The 14,291-nt window shown below is 35.3% G+C and overlaps 2 protein-coding genes across 2 annotated transcripts; both read right to left on the reverse strand.

Annotated features, from left to right (window-relative positions):
• Positions 1 to 4,236: 4,236 nt before the first annotated feature.
• Positions 4,237 to 6,773, reverse strand: LOC109019869 (G-type lectin S-receptor-like serine/threonine-protein kinase LECRK3). The gene has a single exon (XM_019002243.2). It carries the CDS (start codon positions 6,672 to 6,674, stop codon positions 4,338 to 4,340), a length of 2,337 nt encoding a protein of 778 aa, XP_018857788.1. The 5' UTR covers positions 6,675 to 6,773; the 3' UTR covers positions 4,237 to 4,337.
• A 1,956-nt stretch (positions 6,774 to 8,729) lies between these two features.
• On the reverse strand, positions 8,730 to 10,626 carry LOC108994611 (G-type lectin S-receptor-like serine/threonine-protein kinase LECRK3). Its single transcript, XM_035691079.1, has 2 exons — positions 9,046 to 10,626; positions 8,730 to 8,987 (listed from the first exon to the last, which is right to left on the reverse strand). The coding sequence occupies exons 1-2, from the start codon at positions 10,624 to 10,626 to the stop codon at positions 8,730 to 8,732; spliced, it is 1,839 nt and encodes a 612-aa protein (XP_035546972.1).
• Positions 10,627 to 14,291: the final 3,665 nt, after the last annotated feature.

The raw sequence follows: 14,291 nt of genomic DNA on the forward strand, positions 1-14,291 counted from the left end.
AGAAATGAGTAGGGATCCAGGGGTCTAGCCATACTATAGTGTTTGTACCATTATTAATTCGGAAACAAACACTGTCCTTGAGGAAATCTCTTTGTCTAAGAATTACTTTCCAAAGCCATGAGTTAGTAGACTTTGGAGATGTATTAAAGAAGGAAGAGTTTCTCAAGTATTGATCCGCTTGAACATGTTTCCAACTAGCTTGACTATCATTGATCAATTGCCAACCCAACTTGCAAAGAAGGGCTTTATTATGAGAGGTTAATATAAGGCCAAATTTGCTGATTTAGGTAGACAGATAGACTTTCATGATTTGAGAGTGAAGTTGTCAAAGTTCGCTAGAGGCAATCCCCACCAGAATTTAATGAATGCTTTATCAAAACTTTTGGAAACAGCCTTTGGAACCTAGAGGGTGGACATTAAATAAGAAGGTATGTAGCAGGCTACTGATCTTATGAGAGTAGTTTTACTTGCCTAAGAGAGAAGCTTAGCCTTTCACCCTGCTATCACCTGAAATATTTTTTCCTGGACTTCGTCAAAATGAACCTTTTTTTAAGCTTTGAAGAAAGAGGAAGCCAAAGGTATTTGATTCTTGAGGAGGCAATTTTTAAATCCAAAAATTCTTTTGAGGTATAGCGTTACCACTAAATTGGATGGAGGATTTATCCTTGTGAATTTTTTGACCAGACCAATGCATTCCTTAATCAACATGATCCATTTACTATGAAAGCTGAGACTATCCCAAATTTTAATGATGAAACTCCACTCCATAAAATCAAAAGCTTTTTCCATATCTATTTTGATAGCCATCAGTCCCAATTTACCTTTTTTCCCCCTTTAAAAGATGAAAGACTTTTTCAGCAATGATAGTATTTTCATGAATTGTTCTGGTAGGGACATAAGTTATTTGATGGGGGAGAGATTATATTAGGAAGAATGGATTTGAGTCTGTTTTCTAGATTTTTTGCAATGATTTTATAGCAAATGTTTGAGAGACTTATAAGCCTGAACTGATTAACAGTATTGAGATTTTTATTCTTGGAAATTAAAGAAATTTGAGTCATGTGATTCAGTTCCTTTAGGAGTTTTCCAAGAATAAAGTATTTCTTAATTGCTGCATAAAAGTTATCCTTAACAATGTCCCAATAATACTTATAAAAAAGACTTGTGAAACCGTTAGGACTAGAAAAGTTTTTGGAAGGAGTTTGTCTTAAAGTGGATAGAATCTCCTCCTTAATAGGAATTCACAGAGAAGGTTGTTTTCCAAGTCTGATAATTTGATAGGAAAAAAATCATCCAATTCAGAGGACAATATGGGCTCTGAAGATTGATAAATACCTTAAAAATGGTCTAGAAAGTTATTTTGAATAACAGTAGGATTAGCAGTCCATTGATTGGAACTAATTTGCAGACTCTCTACAGAGTTAATACTTCTTGTCATAGTGGTTGACATATGAAAGAATTTGGTATTAAGATCAGTACTTGTCAACCACTATAATCTTGACTTTTGTCTCTAGAAAATTTCTTCTCTTCTAAGTTGCTTGTTAAGGTTCTCTTTTGAGTTAGCTTTCGTGATCATAGATTGAGTGGTGGGATCCTTAGACTGAATCTGAGATAATGTTTGGGTCAAATTCTTTATTGAGGATTAGATGTGACCAAAGCAAGTATTGATCCACATTTTTAAAGTTTTTTCAAACCTCTTTTAGCTTTTGTGTGAAAATGAATCTAAGAGTTCTTGAAAAGGAGGTGTTCCAAGATTTTTGTATGATTATTGGCTAGTTGGATCGTTGATCCAAACCTCATTTAATTTGAAGGAGTTTGAATGATTTTACCTCCCCATGGTGTTCAAGAAAATAGGTGATGATCAGATGAGCATCTATAGATGACGATTGATATCCCCTTTGGTACTGTTGTGAGGAAATTCAGAGAAATTAAGAAATCCATATAAGTGTGGTTCCTATACTAGACTTTGCATAGAATAAAATGGACTGAGTTTGATTTTATGGAAAATGTACATGATATGTTTTGAAAGAAATTTGAAACCATCTTAACTATTTGTTCTGCATTACTCATGAAATCTATATGAAATAGAAGAGTCTTTTTTGTCATTACTGGTTTAGACATGAGTAAAGTTTTGACATTCTGTTTCTGAACTATGCGAAAAAGAGCAAATATGAAATTTGAAAATTTGTGCATGTGATGTGAAGATGTTCTAAATCTATTTTTTTTAAAATATGAAATGATCTGAAATCGTTCAGTACTCTGTTGTGATATGATGTGGCATCTAAAAAACTTTTGGCATGACTTTTTGATTCTGTATATGATTCTATTTTTGGATATGATCCGATGATTCTAATTATGTTTTGCTATAATATATGGCTCTGCCACGAGTGATAATAGTGGCCTCTGGCTCTGTTACGGGTGATAATAGTGACCTATGGCCATGTTGCAGGACATAATAGTGACCTCTGCCTTGTCACATGATATAATAGTGACCTCTGGTCCTGTTACAAGATATAATAGTGATCTCTTACCCTGCCACATGATATAATAGTGGTCTTTGACCCCGCCACATGATATAATAGTGGTATATGTTCTAAGTGCAATCACTTTGGTATCATGGTGATTTATGTTCTGCTTGGTTTTCCGTTGAATGCACAACCTACCACGGGGGTTAAACATGGTTTCTGTTCTGATATGATATGATGATGATGTTCAGTCATGTTATGTCAAAGGATATTTTTTAATATGATCATTTTGAACTGTTGTTCTGATAACATGTTTTTGGATTTTCATTTCTGAAACTAAAATATTTTGTTTTGCATTCTAAACTATGTGAAAAGGATCATGTTTACATACTAATATATGTTCACCACTTACTGATTTGTTGATAACTCACCTCTTTTCTCCACAATCTTTTTCGGATAAACTGAATATTTCAGTTGAGGATTAAGATTATGGAGCATGTGTGAGATGAATTAAGTTTAGTGGATTAAGCTTAGAAGGTTTTTATAAGTATTGACGAATTTTATTAGGTAATTTTGTCTTGTTTTGATGATTTTGTATTTTGGGAGATTAATTATATTGAGGTAGTTGGTTTGAAATAATAATTTTTTATATGACATTGAGAATTTGGAGTCTATATATTAACTGTGATATATGATTTTAAGTGAAATAAAGTAACTCTCTAACCCTTTCGGAATTGGGGCGTCACACATATAAGGCTACTAGAGTCTCCTTAAATAATTCTACATTTCAAGATCAAGAGCTCAATATGATTGCTCTAGGAAATTGATAAGAGATATGAGAGCTTTTATTTTGTATGTTCACTTTTTTCACTCTTAAAATTAACGTACATAAAACTCTTGTTTATAAAATTTTTTAATGGGATGGTTAATTAAGTTCGATGAAATTAAGTGCTAGTGGTGTGGAGTTAATTAACTCCTAGTGGTGGAGAGTTAATGAAGTGCTTGTAACTTCTCCACCTATGTGGACTCTATACGAGTTATAGGATACTATTACTAACAAAACTAATACTTAGGAAATTTCGTTCACTTTCACAAAATTTTTCATTTCATTTTATCTAATCATTACAACTTTATCAAATTTTCATACAAAATAAAATAAACAATTCAACTTTTTCAAATTTCAAAGCAAAAATAATATTAAAAAAATATATTCTAACAATATTTTATTCAACTTTCAACTTTCATATCAACTTATCTCATCTCATGTCATATGCGAAAACAAACAAGGTAATTATTGAAACTACCAATCATTTATATTCTAACACTAGTTAACAATTAGCTAATAAAAAAGAAGGGAACTAATAATGAGTAATTCTATATTACAACTGTAAAGTGCGAAAAGTCGCGTAATCGCTTTGAAAAAGAGTGGGGGTCTACTATTAAAAAATTAATTTTTTTATGTGGGTCTCATGTTTTATTCACTTTTTTCAAAGCGATTACTTGGCGATTGCACAATTGACGATTGCACATATTTTTTCTTACTAATAATTATTTGGAATTTTACAAGGATAATATTAACTATTTTAGGAATCATATTTTATATTTATCTTTCTAAATTGTATCATGTAATTTTGAGTATTTTAGTACCAGTTTTTGTAAAATAGAAAGAATCATATTCCTTTTATGTTCTAGAGTGCACTTGTTGCATGGATTGCTGGACAAAAAGGAAAGCAATTAAAAAAGTAATTTTCTTGGGAAAAGAAAAGCCATCAAAATTTATTCACTAGATTATTGATAAGCTGAACAAATTTCTGATCTGGCTGTTTTTGGGTCTTAGCTACTTGGGTGCAAGGCTCAAATTGACTTGCATAGTTACATGGCACTTGAAAATGGGGTAGGACTAGGAGGGGCTGGTATCTCCACTGTCCCTTCCAACATCAGTACCACCCTCTTCATTGTAGGGCGAAATGATGGTTCTTCCTGGATGCACCAAAGTCCCACCCTAACCATTCTCTCTAGCTTGTTCATTTCCACTTGTTCATCCTTCACCAGCCTATCCAATTCACCAGCTTCAAAACAATCAAACACCCAATTTGCAAGAACCACTTCCTCCTCTGGAAGATCAACATCCACATTTCTTCTACCACATATGATCTCCAACAACATGATCCCAAAGCTATAGACGTCTGCTTTTAAAGTTATGGGCAAGTTTCTGTGCCATTCAGGTGCAACATATCCCCTTGTTCCACGGATCCCAGTGTATGTCCTGGTTTGGTTAGGCATCAGCAGCTTGGCCAAACCAAAATCTGCAATTTTTGTACACTTGTGCTCATCCATGAGTATGTTTTCAGGTTTGATGTCGCAGTGGATGATCTGGCTCTCACACTCATCATGCAGATAGAGAATGCCTCGAGCTACATTCAAAGCTATTCCAGTTTTTTCCTCCCAACTTGGCTTTCTTCTAGATTTGAAGAGGAAATCTGCTAAAGAACCACTGTTCATGTACTCGTAGACTAAGAGTCGATTTGTTCCATCATGACAGTAGCCAAACAACTTGACCAGATTTTTATGATGAGTTCTCCCAATTGCTTTCATCTCATTACGAAATTCTCTTTCACTTTCAGCCACCACTGTCTCTAGTCTCTTCACAGCCACAACTGTCTTGCCATTGTCTATGACACCTTTAAAAACTGTCCCAAAAGCTCCTTTACCCACTTCATCTGTGAAGCCATTAGTTGCCTTTTCAAGCTCCCCATATGTATATGACCGTAGACTGACTTCTTCAATTAACCCATCATTCCCTTGGTATTTGATCTTTTTATATTCCCAAACACGACATCTGTAAATGAGAATACCAGTAATTGCTAGAATGCCAAGTGCAAAAGCTAAACTCACAGAACTACCGATTAAGACGCCCATTCCCTGTTGTTTCTTTCTTCCCTTGCTTACCTGTGTTGTGTTAGAACTCCCAAATCTCACCTTGATTATGGTTGTACTGGAACTACCTTGTCTTTCTCTCCCGTATCTTAGCGGAAACTTCTGTTTTCTGCACTTCTGATCTTTAAATAGCGCGGCTTCACATTCGCAGTCTTTCAAGCAGTCGTCTCTACATTCAGTTTTGCTCAATGACAAAGTAGAATAGGGGTTGTCTTCCCATTCAACACTTTCCAATTCCTGAATAGTATCATCCGTTCCTCCATTCTTGCTTGAGCAACCGTCTGTGCTGGAATTTCTCTTGCAGCCTAAATTAGGTTGTCCTCGATCTAAGAAATCAAAACCAGGAGGGCATGTACATACAGCTTTCTGTTCCTGTACAGTACAATAAGCATTTAGGCCACAGAGACCAATAGGATCACAATTACTGATTGAAGGGGACCATTCAATTGACCAATTATCATGATCTTGATTCAAGCCATGAGAATATAACCGCAATATTCCGTCAAAATCCAATGTCAAACGATATAAATAAAAATTATGAGACGTGTTTCCTTGGCCGTTTAAATTCTTGATATTGAAGCCGGTAAGATTACGTAGGAAAAGCTGACCATTACGATCAAGATTTAGAGAGATATTCTTTCCAGCGTTGAATGTTTTCGAGTCCCAGTAAGCATAGTCATTAGCTTTAGGTGGAATGTCTGACGGGTATTGCACCAGGTTCCCATCATGTTGCATTATAAGTTGAAACTTTCCCCTTGCTTGATTTGTCTCAGAGCTGCTGGAGAATAGCTTGTTCCCCGCCAAGAGAGGTTGACCAGGTAAAATAGTGTCTGTTGGAGCATCAAAAGTCTGCCATATGATGGTTGAATTTGAATTGTAGAGGACAAAGTTTCCAGTATCGAGCATGGAGGCAGAGGAAGCGGAGAACAGAGCATTATTAGTTAGAGCAGTCTGTTGGCCTTGTTCTTGTTCCAAGACAAGCCTGCCATCATTTGTCAGAAGCAATGTGACATTTCTTGATAGTGGCGGATTGTCCCGGTTAGCTGTCCATACGACTGTTTTTTGCCGAATCTTTTCCAACCAGATGCCTATGGCAAAGCCGTCATCTTTCTCGTAGAAGCCAAAAGCGAACTGGCCAGAACCTGATAACCAATATGGATTGGCATTTGGAGAGAGGGAAGAGCCGAGGCTAATATTGCTGGAATTTCTTTGTTGAGCAATTGCAGCAGAGAATCCGGTAATCAAAAGAAGAGAAAGAAATATCGCAAGCATTATTAAATTGCTTTTTTGGGATGAATGACAATTCTATTCAACCAAAAGAGAGAAGATGCAAAGCTGTTTCAGCAGAATGAACATAAGGAAGAGTACAGACAGAACAGATCTCCCACTTCAAGAGCATCAATAAAGAAACAACTGTGATATGAACAAACAAGAAAAAGGCTATCTTGTTGAAAAAGATTGAGTCATCTAGGAAGGTTTTAAAGGTCTGAATTCAAGACGAATTGACAAACAAGGTTCCAGTCCAAAGAGCTAGTCATATTTTGCTTCTTGTCTTTTGATTCTAACCCTCTGGTTCAAAGAAACAACTTAGTCAACTTGATTTTTTTCTTTCTGATCAACATATAAGCTTCCACTTTTTGGCTGCAAGGAAGTCAACGAAAGATAACAAATTTTTGAAGTTGAAGTCATAGGGACCATTCATGATTCATCTACTAAAGAACCCAAGGAAATTGGAATGTTAGACCGAGACCACCTGTGCCGGTCAAGCTCTTCTATTAAAAACCAGAACTTTCATGGTCTTTTGCAGGACTTTTCAACTCCAAACTTCCGCAATGTTAGACCTTACAATTCCAAAGACTTTCAACTCATACTACAGGTCAAAGATTTTTATTAGGACATACATATTTTTAGGAAAAATACACTACCTCTCATACTATCACTCCATTTGCAATGTTTTAAAAAATTAGCAAAAAAATTCAATGTACCCCTTTTTTCTTTAGTCCCAAATTAATTATTAAGACTTTAAAAAAGACAATATAAAAGTTGCCAAAAATTATCCCAAAGATAAAATACAATTTTTTTTTTAATCTATTATCTATATAATTTTTATAACATTTTATTGACTCTGGTGGATCAGCCACCTCGGTATTCTCCTTGTTGATGTTTTGGTATAGCCAAAGCCCAACAATGCGATTGAAAGATCTACGATAGTGGCATGGGCATTCATACAGCGCTCGGACGTTCAATAATAAATAAAGAGTAGAAAATATAAATGAGAAAGACAAACATATTTACGTGATTTGACATAAAAACTTAGATCTACAGATTATTTGGAGGCAAATCCACTATACATGGAAATTTTTACAGTTCTTCATGGTCTCACGTAACTCTAAGTACAATGAAGCCTCTTTGGAGAAAAATCCTATTTTTTAACTAAGCCACTTGGAAGTTGTTGACATCTTGTCGGTTTTATGTTCCACCTTTCTTCATTCGTAACTTTCCATGCTTTAAAGCTTAATCTCATTCAACTTCAATAGATGTTTTTTCCTTCTCTTCCTACTTTTTCTAATGGCTAGGCCTCGATCATTTTATCTTAGAACTACTAATTACCTCAATATTTTATCACTTCCCTTAATTTTGTTATCCCTTTAAGATTCTTGGAGCAAACCGAGGTTCACGTGCACGGCTGTATTCATGGCGTGTACAATGCATTCCAATCACGTGAGCAAAAAAATTGTAAATTAGTCAAAATTATAATCAAAATGGGCCAAATATCATTGTTTATTTGCATTTGGTTGCATACCAACTAGGTTGGTGGGGTTAATATTATTGCATTCTGATGATATCGATACAAAATTTATGGCTTTTTCCCCCTTATTTTTCCCTATAATGGACGATAGTTTTTACTTGTTAACGTGGGGGTATTGTGCTTTTTAATTCCATTCGTTAAAATACGGGGTTATGTTGTGATTTCTTAATAGTTTGGGGGATAGTTTTCAAAGTTTATAGTTTGAGGGGGTGATAGAAAATTAGGCAGTAGTTTGAGAGAATTGTCATCGTTTTCTCATATTTTTGATATATAATTTGTATGTTTGTATAAGTACATATAACATATATAGAGAAAAATAGTAGAAGTAGGACTTAACTTCATATTAAAAAGCCAACACATAAATTAAGAAGTGAATGACGAGTGCATACACACTAGAATTTACAACGATGATAAACATGGAAGGCTGCACTAGCTTGGTAGCAACAACAACTTGAAATTCTTTAAACTCAATTACAAATCGAGTTTTATGGGGAAAAAAGGAAAAAGAAAATAAAGAACTAATGCTGAAATGAAGATTGCGCGCTTGGAGGTTCGGGTATCTCTATGGTCCCTTCCAACATCTGAACCACCTTCTTAATTGGAGGGCGAGCTGCTGGGTCTTCTTCTACGCACCACAACCCAATTCTAATCATCCTCTCCAAGCTTTGCTGATCAACTTCTTCAGGTGCCAGCTTGCTTACTTCATTAGCCTTGAAACAGTCACAGACCCAGTTAACAAGAATAGCCTCTTCTTCGGGAGCATTGACATCAATGCTCTTGCGACAACATATAATGACTAAGAACACAACTCCAAAAATACACATCTGCTTTTACTGTGATGGGCAAGTTCTTGTGCCACTCAGGGGCAACATACCCTCTTGTTCCTCTTATCCCGGTTAGAGTCCTGGAATGGTCTGGCATCAATAGCTTTGCCAATCCAAAATCTGCAATTTTTGCACACCCATGCTTGTCTATTAATATGTTGTTGGGATTGAGGTCACAGTGGATGATGTGAGTTTCGCATTCCTCGTGTAAGTAGAGGATCCCTCTTGCAATATTCAAAGAGATTTTAATTCTTTCTTCCCAGTTTGGCTTTATTTGGGATTTGAAAAGGTAGTCAGAAAGTGTTCCATTGCTCATATACTCGTAAACCAAAAGCCTATTCGAATCATCATGGCAGTAACCTAGTAGTCGGACTAGGTTTCTATGGTGGGTTCTTCCAATGGAACTCATCTCGTTCCTGAATTCAACATCTCCTTCACCCACAACTTTTTCAAGTCTTTTGACAGCAATTTTCATCTGCCCATTGGACAAGACTCCCTTGAAAACTGTCCCAAAAGAGCCCCTACCCAGTAGTTCGACAAAGCCATTCGTTGCAACTTCGAGTTGACTGTAAGTAAATACTCGTAGAGAGACATCCTCAACCAATCCTTCATTAACTTCGTAAGGAACCTTTTTGTATGACCATAGACGGTATCTCAAGATCAGAAAAGCAGAAAAAGCTAGCACAATTAACGCGAAAACTAAAAGTGCAAAACCGCTAAATAAGACGCCCATTCCCTGTTGTTTCTTTCTTCCCTTGCTTACCTGTGTTGTGTTCGAACTCCCAAATCTCACCTTGATTATGGTTGTACCAGAATTACCTTGTCGTTCTCTCCAGAATCTTAGCGGAAACTTCTGTTTTCTGCACTCCTTTTCTTTGAATAGTGCGGCTTCACATTCGCAGTCTTTCAAGTAGTTCTCTCTACACTCGGTTTTGGTCAATGACAAGATAGAATAGGGGTTGTCTTCCCATTCAACACGTTCCAATTCCTGAAGAATATCAACTGTTTCTCCATTCTTGCTCGGGCAACCAATTGCGCTGGAATTTCTCATGCAGCCCAAATTATGTCGTCCTTGGTCTAAGAAATCAAAACCAAGAGGGCATGTACATACAGCTTTCTGTTCCTGTACAGTACAATAAGCATTTATGCCATAGAGACCCGAAGGATCACATTTACTGGGTTGAGGTGACCATTTAATTGACCAATCATCACCATCTTGATTCAAGCCATGAGAATATAACCGCAATAGTCTGTCATAATCCAATGTCAAACGATAATTGTAAGAGGAGTTTCCTTGGCTGCTGAAATTCATTATATTGAAGCCCGTAGAATTAAGTAGGAAAAGCTGACCATTACGATCAAGATTTAGAGACACATTATTAGGTCCAACTGTATTTGAAGCCCAGTAGGCATACTGAGACTTACGTGGAATGTATGACGGGTATTGCACTAGGTTCCCATCCCCTGCATTGCCAGTCGAAACTTTCCAATTGAATGATTTGTCTCCGAGATGCTGGAGGTAAGCTCTTTTCCAGCCTGCAGAGGTTGATCGGGTAAAATAGTGTCTGTTGGATAATGAAAAGTCTGCCATATGATGGCTGATTCTGAATTGTAAAGGACAAAGTTTCCCTCATCGAGCATGGAAGCTGAGGAAACTGGGGAAAGGTAGAGCCGATCAATAGGTACATCAGTTAGTTGGCCTTGTTCTTGCGACAAGGCAAATCTGCCATCATTTGTCAATTGCAAAGCGACATTTCTTGAAAGCGGCAGGTTGCCCCAGTTAGCGGTCCATACGACTGTTTTTTGCCGAATCTTTTCGAACTAGATGCCAATGGCAAAGCTACCATCTATCTGGTAGAAGCCAAAAGCAAACTTGCCAGAATCTGATAACCAGTATGGATTGTCATTTGGAGAGATGGAAGAGCCAGGGGTAATGATGGAATTTTTTTGTTGAGCAATTGCAGCAGAGAATCCAGTAATCAAAAGGAGAGAGAAATACTGCAACCATTATTAAATCTCTTTTGGGATGAATGAGAATTCTATTCTACCAAAAGGGAGAGAAGATACAAAGCTGTTTCAGCAGCTAGCTTAGATGAATGACAATTCTTGCTCATAGTCTTTTGATTCCCAACTCCTCCGTTAAATAAACAAATTTGTCAACATCAAGCTTCTCATTTACCAAACGCAGCTGTACAACTCACACGCATGACTTTTCTACAAAATAACACAGATGGATCGTCCTACAGACCTTCTTTATACGTGACTATTAATTTTTGGTCAAAGTCTTCTTTTGAAAATGCGCAACTTTCAAAGTCTTTTGCACAAGATTTTGAATACCGCGATTTACCGTATCGGAATCGTAACCGGCGCGGGATAGGTGTTTTATATTGGCTCGAATAATGATTATTTCGACGTGTTTATATCAGTACAAGCCGGTTTTTGATGTACTAATCAAAATTTTGTTTTTTTTTTTGGTATTTTCATGAGTATATTTTCATCATTTTTTCTCCAATTCTAATGTTATTATTTTCTTAACTTTTTTTTATTCCTTTTTTTCAAAGATTGAAAATTAAATTCCTACTCTCATTTTTGTTATGAATATGAGTGATTATTATTTTTAATTGTTAGATTAAGAATATAGAAGTATTATTGAATATGTATTTTAATTTTTTAAGACTTACATTGATGTTATTTTGAAATATAATTTATATATATAATTTATTTATTTATATATAGACTATCCCACAACAATATCCGAAATAGTATCGATGCCAAAATATTTCGTTCAAGTGCTTTAATCGAAACAATCACCGAAATGATATTCAAAACTTTGATTTTGTATCCTTAATGCTAGGGGGCCGCCTAACCCTAGTGCATTTTTTTTATAATATTTTAAATATTTTTTAACATCTTTAATTATTAAGAAAAAATAATTACATACAATTTGAATAGTGAGTTGAGATAAGATAGATTGAGATAGAATTTGAATAAAACATTGTTAGAATATTATTTGTTTAATATTATTATTATTTTGAGATTTGAAAAAGTTAAATTGTTTATTATATTTTGTGTGAAAATTTAAAAAAATTGTAATTATGAGATGAGAAGAAATAAGATGAAACATTTTTTGTATCTAAATCGAGCCTAATAGTCTATTCTTTAATCATTAAGTAAAAAAAATAAAAGATATGCGAGCTGTAATTTTGAAAGGACAAGTATCATTTTTATAAAAGATTAATATTTTACTAAATTCTCAGGTTATTATTATTTAGTAAATTCAACATTTCTCTGCATCGAAGGGTTTATGCTGCCGTATTCAAGGATGAGGTATCACAAATTTGAATGTTATGATAATCGTACATTCAAAGAATATAAAGATGTATTTAATTATCGACATTCATCCATTCAGAATGTCATTGAACAAACTTTCGGTGTGTTGAAGGGGTATTTCAAATTTCAAATTTAATACTCCCATACCTTCAAACTCGGCAACGATATTTTGTTGTTGCATGCATATTGTGCGAGACATAACTTCATCGGCACAATTACACCTGATGATTTGCAATTTGAAGAGTTTAGAGATCTCGATGATTATCCGATATTAATGTCAATCATAACATTAGTAGACAATCTCATATTCCTGACATATTGACTAAATCTGTAACACCCCGTCTTCGAGGATTCGGAGAGTTAACTCATGTCACTTAAAAATCTTTTTCCTTCTACATAATACATATTCTAATTTTTCTTTATCGCACAAAATACTCATATATTTACATCAATTACTCCAGAATAACTATTTTAAGACAATACAAAATTTAATATAAACATCAATCTCCCAACAAATCACATCATCAGAGCACAACAAGCTTATTGAATGAAAATCCTCAATACGCATATAAACCTTCTATGCTTAAACCATCATTCTTAACTCTTCTCACCCATGTTCCATATCCTTGATCCTCAACTGAAACATTCAAATCATCTGAAAAATATTGTGGAAATAAGGGGTGAGTTATCAACAACTCAGTAAGCAGAGAACATATACTAGTATGCAAACATGAGCATTTACAGATTTCAGAATGCAGAACAAAACACTTTATTTTCAGAATGCAGAGTCAGAACATGTTATTAAAAATATCAGAGCAAAAGTTCAAAAATATTCTTATTCAAATTCTTTTGGCATAACATAACTGACCACCATCGTACCAAAGCATCATATCGCATCAGAGGCCATGTTTAACCCCCGTGGTAGGGTTGTGCAAACCCCGGTAGCTAACCGAGCAGAAACAGAATGTGAATCTTTTCCTTATTTATTCTCGGAGCCCGAGTGTGCACACAGGAAAGACCACCAGAAAATCACTTTGTTTTCAAAGTAGGTGCACTAGAAACAGAACAGTTGGTACCAACCCAAACAGAAGCCACTATTAGCACCCGTGGTAGGTCAAATAGGTCACCATCCACAAACCACATCCCAATTCAGAATGTCATGCCAAAAGTTTTCAGAAATCACATATATCAGACTACGGAACACCTTCAGAACAGAACAGAATTTTCAGAAAGCATATCATATCAGAGTATAGACCATCTTTAGAATAGAACAGAGTTTTCAGAAATCACAAAACATTATTTTATCCACAAACTTTTATATTCGCTCTCTTTTTCAGAGTTTAGAAGTAAAATGCAAAATAGCTCATGTTTACACCAGTCATGTCAGAAAATACTTTATTCTTAAACAGAATCTCATGAGTAATGCAAAACAAATAACTGAGGTAGTTCAAGTATATTTGTATAACAAAACATGTTCATTTTCAAAAATTAACCTCAGTCCATTTTATTTTTATGCAAATCTAGCATAGGAACCCCGCTTACCTGGACGACTTAACTTTTCCAGAATTTTTCCTCAAATATGTCGAGTCGACTATAAATCGTCACCTATAAAGATAATCACGTAATTTCCGTAAGTTTCCAATCAATCGTATTTCGATATTTAAGCCTAAGCTTCTTAAATAACCTATTTTAAATTTCTCAAAACTTAAAACCTTCATAATCCCAAAATATATCATTACTTCCTAATCACCAATATCCGCCACAACCCACGTCATACACCAAAACACCAATATTTAAACCCGAACCGCCAGCAAATCTCATAGTCTAAACCAATCATGCTAACAACTCCATCACCCAATCCAATAAACCCCGTTACTCCTCGGACTCAGTCCGACAAAACCAATCAGCAAATAAATACAGTGTAAT

Source organism: Juglans regia, chromosome 6, assembly GCF_001411555.2.
Source record: "Juglans regia cultivar Chandler chromosome 6, Walnut 2.0, whole genome shotgun sequence".
In the NCBI taxonomy this organism is placed as follows: Eukaryota; Viridiplantae; Streptophyta; class Magnoliopsida; order Fagales; family Juglandaceae; genus Juglans; species Juglans regia.